We start from the raw sequence: 19,232 nt of genomic DNA on the forward strand, positions 1-19,232 counted from the left end.
AAGCATCTGGCCACTGTGCAAGGGATTAAAAAAAAAGTAAAATTTAAAAAATAGGGTAAGTAGGTCACAGGCAGCTTTGTAGTTTAATAGCATCTTTGTTCTAGCACTGAATTCACATAGTACAAGCTCCAAAGTTAATGGTTAACATAAACAAGGCCAATGCCAACAGCATTTCTTAAACAGCTTATTTTCCCTTGATATGGTATAAGATTACTTCCCCATCACTAGACTCCTGATAGTTTATTTTCATATCCCATTATAGCCTTGGTATAGCATGTAACGTAATTTCTATCTGTTGGAAAGCCAGGAATGTTTTCACTTCTGCAATGTGTGCACCAGCCTACAAAAATGACTGGACAATTACTTCTGACCACAAAAGTTAGTAACTGGATATAAACAGAACAACAGGGCATCAAAATGTTGCTACAACCATCATCATCGTTAATGATGTCATTGATGACATCAATGTCATTACTACTGTCATCATTAAAGAGACTGGTTTCCTATCAAAAAAGTGCCAGTTCCTATCCCCTTAACCCCCCAACAAAACCCCCCATACTTTAAAAGGATTTGGGAATATGAAGGAGTTAATTGTAGAATTATATTTTTGGCCAATTTGGGGTTTGCTGTCCAGAAGTTAAAAGCCACTTTGTCAAGAAAATGACAGAATCTGATTATTTCTATATTTAAGGAAAAAACAATTACAAAAAGTTACTTTGTAAGTCTTCAGCTAGTAAAAATTCAAATGATAAATGGATTAATGAATTGAGTGGAGCATCAACAATTATATCATCTATGGTTAGGCTCCTTTTCTGCAGTTTGTTATGAGAGTACAGTTCTTTGCATATTGTTGAGTTTTTTTCTTTATATAGAAAAGATAATAATAGTGAGCCACATAAAAACACATTGGCTCAAATCTTGATTTCACTGTGGTAAATCAAATATCCACTGAAGTCAGTTGGACATCATTTAATTATTTTGGACCAGGAATTTTTGTGTCTAAAAGAAACACATTTCCTAGGATCAGTTTGTCCACCTGGAGCCAGGAATAATTATTTTGGGCTTTTCCAGAAACATTTATACAGATAAGTGAATAACATCTATGTTTTGGGAATAAATTTTAGACTTCAAAAGAAGTGAAATGCAAACTCCCATGGTAACATACAGAGGGAAAAAGGAAAAAAAAAAAAATCCAGAAAACTAATGTCTACTATTATTGTAACATCTATTTTTCCTACTTTTCAGTAGCTAAATTTGGAATTAAATAGTTAAACCCAAATTGGAGTTACTGTTTTGCCCATGAACAGCAATATTTTGGCATGATAAAATACTGACCATTAAGATTTAATCACTACATTTAAATCTACTGCTCTGTTAATTTAAAAACCCTGAAGCCAGGCAAAAACATAAATGACAATTTTCAAACTGCTTGTTAGAAATAATAATGCTAGAGAAATGGAAAAAGAAAAGCATGGTGATTATTTTCAGAGAAATTCAAAAGAATAATCTTAAGCTAAATTGTGCCAGTCTACCAAAGTGAAAATTTTACATCAGTGCATGCTGTCCTAATATCTCGGCATGCTTCCACTGGCCAGCATGGGAGCAGCTGGAGTCACTGTGAAGTTGGCTTCCTTCACTTATCAAGCAAAAGGAAAGCACAGTGCATGATAGACTGGATTAGTCCTGGTAAATACACTGGCAGAGGTGAAAATTGCCAGAAGGAGGAACAGGCAGTTCAGGTGAGTCCTGCCCTTTTACCCTCTGCTGAGAGACACTGCTTCGATGTCACTTTAGAAGCTGGCCTTTCTCTCCAGGTACTATTTTAATGCATCGAGTGAAAAGGAGGGATCATTTTATTGTGGGGGGCAGGGAAGTGGAGATTGCTGCATTACCACAGCTTGGGACATTCTTAGGGAAATTTACCCCGGAATGTTGAGCATTAGCTAACGATCTTCTAAGACAGAAAATAGCAGTAATTTCTTGATATTTGTGGAGCTATGAAGCTCTTGAGTGAAAGCATTAAGAAAGCCCTGGAGAAGGCAGCAGGATAATTTTCTCTACTATTTTCCAGGTTTTCCCCTTTTTGTTAGTGGTTTTATTAAGAACAGCACTTTCTCAAGACACATACCTACAATCGAAGACCTAAGCCGCCTTTTAAAAACCTTCACAGAATTGGCAAGGTTTCAATGTATGCAGCTCCTTGGAACTTCAGCAGTCCTGCTAATGTTTGAAGCTGCATGCAGCAGAACCAACATTCCTTTTCAACCTTTGAGGCACAAGAAAGACTTTAGACACTTGCATCTTGTAGGGCAGCACTAAATATATAGTCCCTGTGCCATAGCCTGAAACACCACAGTTCATCTATAGATGATGTTAACTTTCTCTTGAAGGAATAGAAATGTCCTGTGAAACCTGATTGTTCCAGAAAACCAGTAATTCCTCTGCCTCAGATAGGTTTTATTTTCTGATTTATGGCAGTGTTATAAACAGTGATATTGTCTCAGAGAATCCACCGTGGAGGAAAAGAGCAGCAAGTATTAATTGCTTGTTTTCCAGCTCCAGATGGCTTCTCTTATGGTGGCTCTTTTGGAGAGCTGAGATCCACCTGCATGGAGGAGTTTCCCCCAGCTTTTGATTTTGGTTCCTATCTGGATACACTTTCTCAGGTCAACGTCATGTATCCTGATTCACCTCCACGGTAAGCACTTTTCTAAGATTCTGAGTATTACAGTCCTGTACTTGCAAAGCGTGTTAAAGAAGAAAATAAAACTTCTAGACCTATACCCACTACAAAAATACAGGTCATACAAACTCTAAAATACAGACAGGCTTTGTTTAGTTTAAGTTCAAGTTTTCTGTAGCAGAATATATCTTTACTGAATAAAGGCATGTGTACAGCCAATTCTCATTTACTAATATTCACATTAAAATTTATCATATTGATGGCATAGTAATGAAACACACAAGTAAAATTACTTATGAATATCTTTCTTTGAAAGAAATTATTTTACAAGTCAAAGTTTCACTTCCATGAGAAAAATACATACTTTTTTCAAGAACATTCAGGTTACATTTGTTACTGACCTTGAGACTGTTCAGATAAGAGTAAACGGAAAAAAATGACAGGGGGAGAAAAATTAAAAAGAGTGCAAGAAACCTTTAAACCTTCCTGTATTTTTCAGCAAGTCTCACTTCTCAGCTTTCTTAACCATGGTATTCTATCGGAAAACAGAACTGAAGAAAAACATATCTTTCTGACATACCTAGTAATTGTACTTAACCCTCCTAATTTAGGATAGGGAGAAAATTGTTTGGGGTTGTTCATCTTATATCAGTAATCTGTGAAGGAGGACAACTACCATTTTAGCTGTTTAACCCAAACCTGCTCTGGAGACCCATAGTTGCCTGGATTGTAGTAGCATCTTTGGAGAAGAGCGTCCTTCAGATATTAGGCAGTTCTAATTGCCCAGGGAAGTAACACTGCTAGAAGAGGCTCTTTCCAAAGACAGTTATTCCAGAAATTATATAGCAGCTCCTTCCACATGTTTGCCTGCATTCACAGGATACAAGAACAGCCATCACAAGTGACAAGAGTTGCACTTTAAGCCATCTATATCTCCTCTGTGTGCCTCATGCACCTTGTGGTTAATAAATGAAGAAGGAATTCAGTTACTCCCTCCAATGAACCAACAGAAATCATTTGAAACAGAACATCACTTCAGGCTTTCTGTAGCGCTGTATCTTACAAACAGCAAATAATGGTTGAACAGTCATGCCCCCCTCCGACCCCCCCCTTTTTTTTTTTCTTTTCTTCCTTTTAAGCAGACTCTGTTTTGAGGTAAACCAATAAGACCAGCCCTTTTCTGACTTCTTGTATACATATGCAATATACAGCAAGTCAGTAGTATGAATGTACAATATATAGATCTTTGCTTTTTCTATTCTATGCATGTTCTACAAGCAACCCTTTATGTATTACAAAGTCATGCTATATAATAAATAGGCTTTTAGAGATGGTGTAAATATTTTAGCAGACAGCTCACAATGTGAAAAATTATTCCGAGCCTGGCATCTAAATTTGTGGAACTTCATATAAATCCACTTAAAAATTTAGTCTCGTTTTTGGACCCACACTGAGTCTTTACTAATAAAAGCCAGCCAGCTGACACACAAGCAACAGCTTGAGTAGGCAGTTGGCCAGATTTCTGAGAACAAGCTCAGACTCCTGTGAACAAGCTCTGAGAATATATTTCTTTAGCAGGCAGGTCTCCTAAGATTATACCAAAGGTTGCATCCATTTCCAGTTTGAAACAGGCCCAAAGAAGGATTTTCCACCTCTATGGAGTTCTCTGGAAAGAGATATGTGAGTGATACAGGATAGCACTAGATGATCTGGGCTTTCTGTTAATTCTCCAGCTGCTTCTGTAATAAGCCTGGCACAAGGTAACTATCTTGTGTCCCGCCTTGTTCTAAGAAACTATTCTGGGACATCAATAGTAGGATCAGAGCAACATAAAGGTGTCCAACCACTGCCTCCTCAAGATGCCCTTCTGGGCAGAGTGGACTGTGTCCCTGAGGGGCCCAAGATCTGACTCTGCATACACAAGGAAACACTGCTCATGCCATTAATTGCAGATCTGCATCACAGGTCAAAAGTAAAGATTATTGTTAATGGTTTTGCTGTTTTCTCACTGCTACCATAGTTAAATATTTTAGAAAAAGTAGTTTTGGCAGATCCACTAACCACTTTCTTACATTAGATTTTACGTTAGGTTTAGAGAAATACCATGCACTGAGTTTTGTCATTAGCCTGCAATAGTTGCAGGGTGGTTACAGAGAAGCCATTTGGTCAATTTGTCTTGACAGCCCAAAATATACAGTGCTTCTATCCGTAAACATCCTTTTAGGATAATTAATGGCTTTCTAATTCATCTCAGATCTGTGTTAGCATCTGTCAGATTGATTTTATATGAGTTGTAGAAGGGAAATATAAAAACAAAATACAGTGGGTATGAACTTAGCAGTTTCAAGATATTAAGGATTTGTATTTTAGAGCCTATTTCTAACATGTACAGATACTTGTAGTAGTGCTGGAAGTTAAGTTAATGTTTCATAGTCTGTGTTACCAGAGGTAGCAAAGTATTTGTTTCTAAGAAACTTCAAACATCTGAGAAAGATGATCCACATGATCTGGCAACAATTCTAAACCACAGAATTCTTCTCCTCCCAAATTAGGAAACTTGAACAAATTAAACCAGGACAAAATATAAGAACAATCTCCCTGCCACAGCTTAACTTTCATCATAGCAAATATGACTTTGAAAGAAATATTGGAAAGCCTGTAAATCCAGTATTTGCCGATTTGTTCAACATTGTGATGGTATAAACAAAATCATCTAATTGAATTTTTAGTATCTTTAAACTTTTAAGAAGAATCAAAGAAAAAAAAATCAAGAGCATTATGTGGAATTATATGGCAGGCAGCAGACCTTTAATCAAAAAAGTCTTCTGGAGTTTGATCAAGATGGCTGTAGTTGACATTTTACACATCCCAAACACATGCTGTTAACACTATGTGGATAATACCTTTATAGATAGAAATCACAAGCTCGTGCTCATGTTCACTGTGCCAAGAGTTCATTGTAATACATGCACCTATAGTGAGCTTTCCTAATTATCTTTTTATATATACGTAATAAGAAAGCTGTTTAAAAATAATTTGAGCTTACATGTTTTAAATGGCTTGAAGTACAGTATCAATCAAGGACCAAGTAAATTAAAAACGATTGCATTTTCTTGATGACAATCTCTAAAATCCTAACAATGAGGAGATTTGAGATTCCCTGCATGAAAGGAATTTCATCAGCTTTTCACCTTTTGGCCAGAGGAAATGCATTTCTCCCCACTCCACTAAGTGCTTTTTCACTCCTTAGTGATTGGATATTAACGGTATGTACAGAGCTTTGGGCAACCAAGGTTATCACCTTTTTCATCTGTGACTCATGACTCCCTAATACAGAATATCACTGAGGAATGACTCTTGAGCAAGATGGAGGGATTTAGCTTCAGGAATAGTTTTAATGGAAGCTACAAAAGTCCTCTCTGTATTTCAGATTGAAATGTGTCCTGCAGGGCACACTACGATAAAAACCAGTTAGTCACCCATTATCCTAGTATTCACGTTAGAACAGATTGGGGGTTTTTTTGCTCGTTTGTTTTAAGTATGCTCACTCTACCTCATCTGGTCATCTTGCCTAATCTATATAGGATCAATTCTAGGGAAAATTGTCTTGTTTAGGCCTGATCAATTCCAGTACTCTTAATACCCATGCTCAGTCTGCATTGTTTAAACAGGCAAATCCATATTAAAATTACTTTAAAGTGGCAAAAGAAAATGCTTATGTCTTAAAGACCCTAATTTACCTCTAAATATGAAAACAAAAAAACCCCAAACTACTTAAGGTACTTTCTTTTCCATCCCTCACTTCTGAGGAAGCAATTTAGCCGTATCAGAGGGAAGAAGGCTTGAGCTTCCTAGATTTTCTTGAAAGACAGACTTAGGCTTGCAGGAAACTAACATAAAAACTTGCTACATTGTGCTATATTCCTTTGCCAAGGCCACTTTTCCTGCAAGCATGCATGGTAAGTAGCTTTTGGCACATTACAATGACAGTTGGCAAAGCATGAGATGGACATTTGTGGTTACGTTCAGATCTCGCTTCAATACCCTCATTGAGGTTTTCAGTCAGTAAAGTAAAAAACACCATTGGAAATATGACAGTTTTAAATCCACTGGAAATCATGACATGAGATAAAACTCTCAATTCTTTCAACTCCGAATTCTGAGCAACTAGACCCTCAAAAGCCCCTCCCTTCACATCCTAGTGCTTTCCTAATTAGTATTAGGTACAGAAACAAGTTAATTACTTTTTGAGTAGTTAGTTGCTTTCTGCTGTGAAGGGATTTTTACATGATGCCCACATTTCACAGCCCATCCAGTAAGCACAGGGAGATTGCCTTAGTCCCCAATATTAAACCAGCCCTTGAGAGGTCAGGGTCTGCAAGTAAGCTCCCAACAAGTGTATCTAGACTAGTATTTCAGATGTCTCTGGTATACCTCTAAACAGAGCCCTGCCCTAGTGAGATTCTTACCTGATGTCAATGCCACCACACCACTGGCAGCACCATCAAGTTATATCTGCTGTATGGACAGGTTTTCCCCCAAGCTGCCTTCATCTTGCTATTTTCTACTAACAGATCATCGTTCAGGAAGGCATTTCAGTCAGAGGATCTTCTGCACTTACCCAGTCCTACCCCTGCTGCTGCCAGTAATCACTTTTAATAGAAACTTAGCTATTCTATAACAGAGTTTGCAAAGATCTTTTGTGCTGATTATACTCATTTCAGAATACCTAAGGACAGACCTAATTCCTAATTATTATGGCAACCTTCTTATTTCCAGCTTAAATTTGTTTACAACCATTTTATGATAGTTTCTTTTTGTGGCATTTCCATTCCTCTTAAAGAACCATGCCTTTCTCATTACTTGCTGCTTGTATTTGTAGTCAAAAATCTTCTCACACCTCAGCCTGCATGTTGGGAGGCTAAGGCACAAAGTTCTCTTCACTTTCTGTCATCATATCTGTTGCGATGCTGTATCGTCTGACCAGCCTTTATCTACACCTGTCCCAGTTTCACTCTAGAAGTGCTAACTATTGCTGCATATTAAAAAAACCCACCCTGCAGCAGTGGAAGCAGAAAAACCTGATGAAAGAGAAGCACCAGGCATTTCTAAAGAGAAATTTATTGTGCCATGCAAAACGATCACAACTTAAAGCTGTTAAGTCATTGATAACAGTACTGAAAAAAAGAAATATTTTTCTGTAATTTCCCAGTAGTTAGACTGGGAAGTGAGGAATGGAAAAGAATGTCTCAGAAAAGAAAGTACCTTACGTAGTTTGAGGGGTTTTTGTTTTCATATTTAGAGGTAAATTAGGGTCTTTCTTTAAGACATAAGTTGCATATTGCAGCTAGTATTTCCTTCACCTGCTCAGAATTAATTCCTAGAATAATTAAAGCAAAGCCCTTTCTAGGAATGTGATCCTAAAACATGTCACATGGCAAACTTCCTCAAATATTAGCAGGTCCTAAGCATTCCTGCTGACATGCAAAAGTTGGTATTGTTGTTTAGAACCCTGTTTGTGGATTAACTCCATGGCTTGGGAGGCTACAAGAGATTATTTTGAAATAAGTTTGTCTTAACTGATTATTATTACTCAACCAGTGCCCACGGCTTCACTGTCATTTACTGTATAATGGTTACAGAAACCCAGAAACTAAATGCTGCTTATGACCAAGTGGTTCTTATTATGTATAAAATTAATGCCAGGCTGAAATGTATCATGTAAAATCTTCATCATAAATGTTTTAAAAAACCCAAGTCATTCTATTTTAATTGTTTAAAGCTGCACAATTATATTGAAACTGTATTATATCAGTTTCAAATGCTATCTGGTATATGTTCTCATGAAAACACCGTTTACATTTAATTTCATTTTTCATCTGGAATATTTATTCATCAGAGTCAAAACTTCCTCAAGATTCTTTTGACACATAGTGCAGAATAAAGATCCAGCCTTTTAGTGCTTATTAACACAAACAGTCCCATTGTAGTTGTGAGGGAATGGGAAATTCCAGAAATAACTATGAACAGAAAAAAGGCAGGGGAAAAAAAAAGTAATCCCAAGTTTCCTGTCTCTTCAAGGGTTAAGTTACTTAAGCCTTAGATATTTCCTTGAACAATACCTTGGGTTACATTTTTTACTATTTAAAAACATTAAAATAGAAGATAACAGTGTTATTTGTTCATGGTTACCTACTCCAAGATCAGGCAGGCACCTTGGAGGTCCATGTACCACACCTCTGGGAGCTTTAAAGTCAATTATGTTAGGAGATCAGCATCACTCTACAGCTAATAAAAAGAAAGAGGTTCCTCCAGAGTACCTTACCTTAAGAGGAGTCTCCCCCTTGTTTAAATAGCCACTTTTCAAACATATGTGACAAAACATTCCCAGAAAATAGTCCAGTGATTTTATAAAGCAATGGATCATTCCTTCAGGGCTCTGTCTTGGCTGACACTGCGGGCTGTTATCTCTAGGTGTTATATGTTTCTTACTTACCCCCTCATCCACTGTAATTTGGGATCATAGTAAAAAATTCTCATGTAATATTATCCAGGCCCTGAGACAGATGGATGTTGATTTAAAACTAACAATATAATTAGGAGGACTGAAACTGCACATGAGGAGGTGCCACTTAACTTACACTATCATTCTTTTCTAATCACTAGGCCCCAACAGTTCAAGGTGTTTCTTTTTTAATAAAGAAATATGTTTTGGCTCTTCATTCTAAGTCACTGTTCAAGAATTAAACTAAGTGAATGACTGAGACAAGCCGTAATATGGAATGGATTGCTATTATATGAAAATATTAAACTAATGCTTAATAAGTCACTGACAACGCATGCAAAAGAAAAGTCAAAATATCCTTAGTAAATGCACCTAGTATCTCAAATGGAAACTGTCAGTATCAAAAATAAACCTAGAAAAATATCCTGTCTCATGACATATGTCACTATAAAGGCAAGTCTGTCAAAAATGATACATTTCCTCATGGTAGTTATATATCACCGAAGAATGTATGTATTCTAAGAAAAAAACACCTCAAAGGAAACACTGACAGATTTCCAGGCTGCTGTCCTATAAACCCAGCTGTTAATAGATTGTGCCATCAGAGATAGCATCATCAGCTGAACTACTTACATGGTCATCAAATGCATCATTATTTTTTTCCTTTGATCCTCCTTTTGGAGAGTTACAGTGTATTTGTTCTAATTTCAGCTTTTCTTTATTAGGTAACAACATCATGTAAACAACCTTTGTGTTGTTTTCATCGTAGCTTAAACCTGTCAGCACATGTATTTTGCAGATTTAGTGATTCTGTTTACCATTATTAAAAGAAGACAGTAGGTCATCAGCAAAATGGAAACTATACAACAGAAGCAACTTTAGTAGAGTCATAACATATAACAAATGAACAAAGTAAACAAAAAGACATCTATTTCACAATGAATTCTTCATTCCCCAGATTTGCCTTTTTTTCACTAGCTATTGTTTGCATCTTAAAAAATTCTGTTAGTAGAACCTTCTTCTTTCCCAGAGAGCAGGTCATAATTTATGAATGACAGGTAGTTAAGTAAGATCTTTTGGGTTTCCTTAGCAACAAACCTATCCTAATACTTACTGCAATGAGACCTGACAAATTCATGAAGTTATTTCCCCCTCCAACATTCTGAGTCAACAAGGTCAGCTTCAAGAGCTGCTGTATTTTTTTAAGTAACATTCTTCTCTTTGCAGATCACATCTACATGCAGTAAAATGATGTTAACAGACATCAGCCCTCCTTGCCTTTCCTAGTATAATCATCCCTTAAAAACTCAATAATATAGTCTACAATGACAACGAAGTTATTCTGACAATAAACAAGGCCAAAAAAAAAATGCAGACAACAGCACATTTCATGGTCAGTAACCCCTTCCTTCTCATGACTGCCTGTAAGATACACTGAACCTTAAGATAATATTATTTAAAATGCACCACAAGTACTGCAACCAAGGATTCTTTTCAGGGCTGAAAGAGATGCATGATATCAATGAGATGCAGTGTAATGAGTTCCTGTGTCCATTATTAAGTTATGATAACATTTCAAAAGCATTTGCTTTCTTGTCTAGAAGGATTTTCCTGTGACTGCTGTACTGAACTTCAAGCATCCGCTACTTTTTACATGTACAATAACTTCACAGAACTGAATCTCTCAGATAAAACATAACTATCATTGTATTTTTTGCAAGAGACTAGCAAGTATTTTTGTTTCTCCACTTACGTCATGCAAGCTCCATGCACTTGCATTTTCAGTTGCAAAATATATATATACACACATATACACATACATATGTAGGTGTCATTCCCTTAGCAGTTACTGAGGTTGCACTTTTATGATATGGCTAAGAAGTTCAGCCTGTGAGCTGTGGTCTAAGACCTACACCACTTCCTCCATCTCTTACACTTCTATTTCCCTTGTGTTGCATTGATGCCATCTGACTATGCTGTGAGTTTCCAACTTAGGTAGCTAAATCAGTAGAAATCCGGCCCAGAAAAAACACACATACACACACACACAAAACCAACAAAAACCTCCAAACAGACACACACACACACACACAAAAACCCCATGCACACAACCTTTTTGCCTATTTAGCTCCAGATTGGGGATCATGGTTTGGAGGAAGTAGTGCAAGGAACACAGTGGGAGTATGCAACAGCGCAGGGGACACTTCCTTTCAGTGACATGGACATTGGCTCATGTTGAAACCACCACTTTCCACATCACTGAGCTTTCCAGCTGCCACCTTCTCAGATGAAATCAACAGCATTAGTTACCATACTTAAGTGACTTGCATGTAACACTATAATTTTTATATTAGGAATCATCATTATTGATTGTTATGGATGCACTGGTTCTTTTTAGTGGTAACCATCATTACATAGTACCTCTTGGCCCCTCTGGTATCAAGGTCTCCATACTAGCTGAAGAGAAAGCAGCTCCTTCATTCTATTCTAGTTTGTGCTGTTTGCAAGTAAAAAGAAAGAAACTTAAAACCTATGTCAAAGGTGCAGACCTCATACTGCAGGACAACTTAGCAGTACCACTTAATTCATGATACACGCCTCACTGCAGTAAAATGCAAGAGTCCATTCACCTCTTCTCCTCAAACATGAAGCTTTATTTTAAGACAACAGGAGGAATTTAGTCCAGTATCGCTCACATCAACACATGGTAATCAACTGCAAGCAATGATTGCTATTACCATTTTTTGTAAGTAATCCTTTAAATCTTTTGAGGAATGATTTTCCAACCACCAACATACATGGACAGTGGGTGCCCGTCAAACTGTATTACTTCTTGTAATACTTGCTTAGAATCCTCTAATAAAAAAAAAAAAAGATCTGGTAAAGACTAGATGTATAAGTTTACATACTATGATCTCTTTGAAGGAGAGATTGCAAAGTAGAATTCATGCTTATAGTGTTGATGATTCATTAATTATACTACAGGAATACCTCTATAAAAGCACTCTGAAAACACAACCAAATTACTGAGGCTGTTAAAGAGAGGAGGGAAAAAACCCAAAACTGAACAAAAAAACCCCCACAAAACACTTGGAAGCTAGGTCAAAAAATACAAAGTTATGACATTAATTCATCTCCTTCCTATCCTCAACAGAAAATTATAGGAACCTTATCTGTAGCCTCCACTAACAGTATCATAGCAATAGCTATTTGCAATGTCAGCATTACAAGCAAAGATACCACGCTTAGGAGAGAATATGGGAAACTGAGTATCATGATCATAAGTTACTAATGAAATACAATAAGTTATTTAAAAAAAAAAAAGCTATTTGAATGATTTTTAGTTGCCTCCTTAGCCACAACAATCTGTAGGTACAGTTGTAAAGGTGCCAAAAAGTTATTTAATTGAAAATCTGGCATGTGTTACTTATGGCCGTATTAGATTTTTTAAATGTAAACTTAATTGCCAAAAGTGAGGGGGGAACATTACTTGCATTGGAGTTTGGACAATAAGAGAGAATTATTTTTTGTCCATCATATATATGAAGAAAAAGTGCCCTAACACTAATATATTGATACTTCGAACTAAACACTAAAATGCCAGGTCTTGAATACCATAATTTCCTACCCATTTGTCTTAATGTTTAAAAGTCTCCTTCACAAAAGACCACTTTAATATTTATCCCACCAAGCATTTTAGTTCTACAGAGCAGAGCTATGGTCCCTGAAAGATATTAAAGTAAATCCAAGGGAAAGAAATGTAGATGATCAGATAACAACAGTAAGTAGAATGTGCCCATTTCTCCTTTAGGTCAGTGGCAGACTTCCCTTGTGCTGGGCCTGGGCCCAGAATCAGGAGACAGAGAAGCTTCTTCTCTTTTGTGTCTCAGCAAAAGGATTCAAAATTTTCCACCTTGAAACTCACATTACTGTGAGCTTTTCAAAACTGAAACTCTTTTACTACAGTAAAAGGACCCAGTAGGTGCTCTTCATTAGCCTGATTAAGTCAGTCAAAATCTGTGGGAAGATTTTAAATAAATTCACTGGGCTTTGGGTCAGCAAAATGTAAATTAAGTAAAGATGCAGCTCATAGTAAGTAATCATGCAAAGAGGGGCTCCTCCTCTACTCTTGCTGAGTTCATGAAGAGTTGAGGACATCAGGTCCTTGATCTCTGACTGAGGTCTAAGATCTTTTAAAAGAACATCAGGTATGCTTGAAAGCTTCAGTGGGCTTAGTAGAGGCTGGACTGAAATCTTTTTCCACATGCTATACAAAAACAATTCAACCTCCTACGTGTTGGAACTTGTTTCTGAAGTACCTAGCAGCCCTATTCAGGATCTTCAGAACAGCTATGTTTTTAAATACCATTGTTTCTTATGGGGAAATCAAAATTTTCTAGTCTGAATTTAAAACCATTGTCTTCATAAATATAAATGTAAGATAAAAGAGAGGTAAAAATAAAACCACCTGTGAATATTTGAGTTATTTAGTAACCTAGTACTAAGATTTCACTTTCTTACCTTTCCCTTCCCCAAAAACCACTGCCATCACCCGGACTAGGAACAATACCATCAAAATCATCAGGAGCGCTCTGAGGGAAAGGTACAAATGAGTGCAGCAGAACCAAGTATTTTTCTAAGGCAAAGCCTCCATGGTTGATTGCAGTAGATTTGAGCTCACTCTAACCAATGCAAGCTGCCCTGCTGCAAGCCACTTACAATCTACAAGTAGGGTTTATTAGCTTGGGTTTAGCCTGGCAGTAATGCAATTACAGGGGACAGAATGACTGCCTACAGTCTGCTGGGAAGACATATGCTAAATATCCTAAGTTTCAGGAAATAACCTAGATCTTAATAGCTCTGCAGTTAGCATGGTTGAGGAAATGGGTTCTTAATTTGTCTGGCTCCAGCAGAATTGTTTTTCAGGTTAACTGAGCAGGCAAAGGTTTTTACAGGAAACATTGTCTCCTTCACAACTGGATTTAAAATGATCCCCAAACAGCTAAACAAGGCAGCCACAAACAAAGCAGGTCCAACATTTAAGATCATGATGTTACAACTCTTCCTCGCTTTTGCCTGTAGCCAGTGAACCAGGAAAACAGGACCTTCCTTCAGACTACTAGACCTCGGCTGGTTTGATAGCAAAAGTGAAGTCAGCTTTAGTTTGTGGACAAACAGATGATGCTAGGATCACTAGACAGTGGACCACCCAGATAACAGACCAGATCTACCAGTTCTGGTTCAGCCCCCCTTGGGGCCGCAGTGAAATCTCTGCAGAGCCCTTAAGCTCAGAGGGCTGAGGATTGCCAGAGTAGCACAGTACACATGCATGGAGCCTACTCATGTCCACTCTGTCCGTTCCCATCCCCTTCCTGCAACACAGAACATGGGAAAACACAAGCACAAAGACACACTGGTCTATCCAGGCTCATTATTTACCCCTTCTGGGCCTCCCTAGGCTATGCAGTCCAAGCTCCAACCTAAGGTGCCTGTCAGCATTCACAGTGGGACAGCAAGCACTGAGCACAGTAGTGGAGTGAGGAGGTAATAGTTTACCCTGGCTCTAGCTTGGTGGCATGGACGTAACTACGAAGCCTGGATAGATATGAGCTGGCTTCTCACAGAAATCCCACAAATTGGTCTGTCTTGCATTCTTCCTTTTCGGGAGGTACATGACGGGGAGTCTGCCAAGTATCAGAATGACCAGCATGAATCTATCAAGATTATTCATCACAGCTCTGCACCTCAGCAAGAAATCCTGCTGCCTCTGCCAGCACAGATCTGCAACCCAGACACCATACCGCATGTAACTGCTGGCTGAGCACCAGAGACCTGTGAGTCAGGAGGACAGCATTTGATGTGATGCTCTAGACTCCATCTAAAGCTCTCTATAGCTTATTTTGTAACCGTAACATGGCAACACCACTTCCTTTTTCCCCAGCCATTTTCTAACTTAGCTACTTACAAGCCCTTGAGAGCAGGAATGAACCCCCGCTGTGTGGCACCTATGGTGACTGGTGCAGGGAGCACAGCTTTGTGTGAGCCAGCAGTGTTACTCCTCCCGCTCCTGCGTAACTGGCTGTAAGGAGCTGGGCTTATCCCCAGGCACCTCAGCTGAACGGTACTGCCACATGGTGCTGCATGGTACTTTCATGCAGGAGGATGGGGTCTAAACTTTCACTGAGACCTCTGGGATTGTCTTCAGGTATTTGGAAACATGCTTTTAAGTGTTATGCTCTCGAGTGTCTCACATGGCAGGGTAAGCAAGTATGTAGGCTGAGGAACAAAACACCAGACGATCCTTTTCTTCTCACTTTACCTGCCCCTGTTACACTGAAAATACTGTACTGTGGCATTTTTCACAGGAATCTAATGAAATATTCTTTTTTTCTTTCAGCTACGATGAATGCGTGGGGCCAGGAGCAACACAAATATACATTCCCACAGATGATCCCCCCCCATATTCTTTTACGGACCCTTGTCAAAGAAATGAAATATCTATAAACTTTAGCCTGGAAGAGGAAGCAGCATCTGGAACTACGGGACAGGCTGCAAATTATGCAGTCAGGCTGCAGGACTTACAGCAGCCTATTTCATCCATCTCTTTGTCATCTCTCACTCTGGAGGCTGCTCCCCTGTACGAAACGGTGGTGTGTGAGCAGAATGTCCCCATTCCACTTGTTCCAGTGGAAGTACTGAAAAATTCTTCCACTGATTATCAGACCGTTCTGAACCAAATCATGTGAATAAAAGTGGCTCCTTCAATTCTTCTGAAGAACTCAGACCAACAAAAACATTTAAAAGGAAGAATAAAACCTCTGAAAGTTTTATCTATTTTATATCTTTAAACAGGGATGCAATGGGATTTTATTTTTTACTGTGAATTTTGAAAGTTTACCTAAACTTCCCTCTTTGTGCTTCAAAGTGTTCCATGACATCACACAGCATAAAAGAGCAGCAGTGACAAGCATTGCATCTGACCTTTTTGAAGCATTTCAAAACACATTGAAATCAGCCACTCTTAATGTAGATACATGTTATCAAGTCAAGCCTACTTGTTGATTTTATGATACTTCGCATGTTTTAGAGCAGAAGGAGAAGAAAAGCATTTTGTTGTCTTTGTAGGTGTCACTTGTACATTTCATTCAGTGTCTTGGCAACAAAGCATTTTTAAATAATTCTTTGACTAACTATGTATTTCAGTAGACAGAGACAGAACACTGCCTGCAAAACATGACTGTCAGTACCACATAGGAGCAAAAGAAAAAGGAGAATAATATTTTGATAGTCACATTTTTCCTTTGGAAAGCCTGGCCAGTACCAGGCTTTCCAGACCATTGCAAAGCCTGCTGTAAGTCTTCCTCAAAAGAAACCAATGACAAGTGATGGAGAAGTGGCAGTGGATCCCCAAAGACCGATTGGCTTTACCTACAGAAGCTGTACTACAGCTGTGTGCAGGCCTGGGAGCTGCATGGCCTTTGTGGGGATTTACTATAGCCAAGGGAAGGGCAGTGTCTGGAATCCCAGAAGATGCTTCATGCCAATTCCCATGCATGACTGCATTTTGAGACACTAACTGGTCTCCTTCTTCAGTAAGGAGCCTGTAGTGTTACAAAGGACCTTGACCTCTAGTAACTGCACTAGTGTGATGTAAATAACAGATGCTGGACTTGGCATGCACAGTAACAGAGAACTTCACTTTGTGCAGAAACCTCTTACTAGGCACCATCCGTTTCGCTGAAATTGTGCTACCCACAGATCTAGCCTTTGTTCATAGACCTGGACTTCTCACACATTCATATGATAAATGCATACAAGTTGGAGATGCATACAGAACAGCAGAGGTAAACTGCAGACGTGAGGGTTTAATCTTGCATGGTATAGAAGCACCCTATCTCCACCCAAGGACTGAACTACATCTTCCACCGGTACTAGTTAGCAGAGTTATCAGAGGCTCATCTCCACTAAATCTCTTAGAAGTAGTCTCACTGAAAAAAAATAAATAATCTCTTTACACTGATAAAATTAACTTCAGTTTACTACCCCCACAGAAAGATATGTAAAAATTACTATAGTAAATATATAACTGTGTTTAAAAGGAAGCACCATCCAAATTATTAAAATTGCACTTAGATTTTCTGTAAATACTATATAATTTTCAACTGTAATCATCACTCAACACTCCAAAGATTGACACAATTATAATTAATACTTAGATGGGAAGTAATTATATGGTTTTTACTGCTGTATAAATTATACCATTACTGGGTCATATGCACGTGATGAGATAAGGTAAATCTGCATTTTTTGCTAAGTAGATGAGAGTAAATATGTATTTGGCTAAAAAATAACAGAATTCTTTTAGAGTTCGGCAAGATTTTCAATATTCTTAGTATACTATACCCAAAACAACAAAAATTCACAATTTTGCATTGCAAAGCTGCTGGCAGGCATTGCCAGAATGTAGGCTATATTTCACATTTGTATTTTTAACAGACAGAACTATCCCTCTGTATAAAGTACTAGCGTAAACAGTTTTGTGGTATGCAAAGTATCCTGCAATAAGAGAGACAAAACTCTACACCATCTATTAGCAGCCAAAAATTAAAACCCATATAGAAATGTACCAGTCAGTTTTATTGGCAGGAAAAATAAAAAGTGAAGGAAAGCACAGAGGTTTATTTTTGCAGAATAGGACATGCTTTCATAGCTGTGTCTTCCTGCAGCTCTTGGACACCTGCCTAGAACAGGGTAAGGCACTGGGACCAGATCCTCCTTACTTCAGGCTGCTATTGGGGAGGTGGAGGGGGAAATCTAAGAAATATTAGAAGGCAAATGTGATTTTTTTTTTTTCCCCCCCCTGAAAGTGAATCTCTCTTTTACCTGTAATATGGCAAACCTGAAGGTTCTTCTGAAGATAAGCACAGAGGACTTTTCACATCTGGCAGGCAAGCCTCTACTCTGTTACAGATGCTTGCAGTTTCTGTGCATTTTGGGAAGTCCTTTCAACCTGGTTGGCTTTTAACCCGACAGCGATTTCATGCCCTTCTACTAACTTTCTATCTGTGGTATAAAAAATAAACTAATTTTAATAGGCCTCTGATGAAAATTGGAGATTTGTATTTTACCTAATGATAGAAATGCATTACTAAGATTATTGAAAACTAATCAAAGTCTTTCTTCATTTGATAACCCTTACGCATCCTTAGCATTGCAACCTGAATTTTATGTAGCAGCATTACTTACAAATAGCTGTCTACTCCCTCTTGTGGTATACCGCTTTATGAAGTCAAGTCATCTAGTTATCACGCTACACAGAGTTCACAATAAGGGACTCATCCATCAAAATATTCCCAGCTTCTTTGTCACATGGATATGGAAGCCAACCAAAACATACACTTCCATACTGTAGCATTTTTCTAAGTCACAAATAAATGCATAGGTTATGTCATTCATTATCAAGAAATAATCTTTAAAAAACAAACTGTGAATTAAAAGTAGAGTATGCTACTGTGGCTTAGAATTTTCTACTCTTGTTAATCTTTTTTTAACTAGGTGATAGCCAACAAAGTTGTGGAAACAAAGCTTATGAATCCAACCCATATACCTCTGTAAACAGACAATACTAGAAAGAGAAGTTTATAGCTCTAAAGCTGCTCTAACAGCTTCTGCTGCAACTACTGGAACAGTGTTGACATTTCTTGTAATGATGCATAAGAACATGTTTTCATTTCTTGAAGAATATTTAAAATCATGGATAAATCTCAGCAAAGTTGACAGAGTGTCCTGATGCTGCTCTTAAGAAATGCATATCCCCCTATCAGATTTTATCCTAAACTCTCACATAATTTTAATGCCAGTCCTAAAACAGGCTTAATACAGGCCTTTCATTTATTACTTGGGTAATATGAGAAAGAAAATTGTTTGGACATGCTGTTTCTTGCTATGCGATAACAATACTGTATTTCTGTAGTCATATCTTTGCTTCAATTTTTAGTACACTGATCTTTACACCAAACTTTTAGTAAAGAACATACATGTATT

General features: G+C 37.9%; 1 protein-coding gene across 2 annotated transcripts in view; it reads left to right on the forward strand.

The window, feature by feature from the left end:
- BEAN1 (brain expressed associated with NEDD4 1) overlaps nt 1–19,232 on the forward strand; it is a 64,069-nt gene extending 44,837 nt beyond the window's left edge. Inside the window, exons 5-7 of one of the 2 annotated variants that reach the window (XM_075039998.1) lie at nt 2,557–2,698; nt 14,857–15,022; nt 15,586–15,734. In XM_075039998.1, coding sequence (XP_074896099.1) covers nt 2,557–2,698; nt 14,857–14,998 — 284 coding nt within the window. In that variant the 3' untranslated portion in view covers nt 14,999–15,022; nt 15,586–15,734. Of the gene's footprint in view, nt 1–2,556; nt 2,699–14,856; nt 15,023–15,585 lie in introns of both variants that reach the window. The other variant, XM_075039997.1, reaches the window with a different exon arrangement.

The sequence above is a fragment of the Buteo buteo genome, chromosome 11, assembly GCF_964188355.1.
Source record: "Buteo buteo chromosome 11, bButBut1.hap1.1, whole genome shotgun sequence".
Taxonomy (NCBI): Eukaryota; Metazoa; Chordata; class Aves; order Accipitriformes; family Accipitridae; genus Buteo; species Buteo buteo.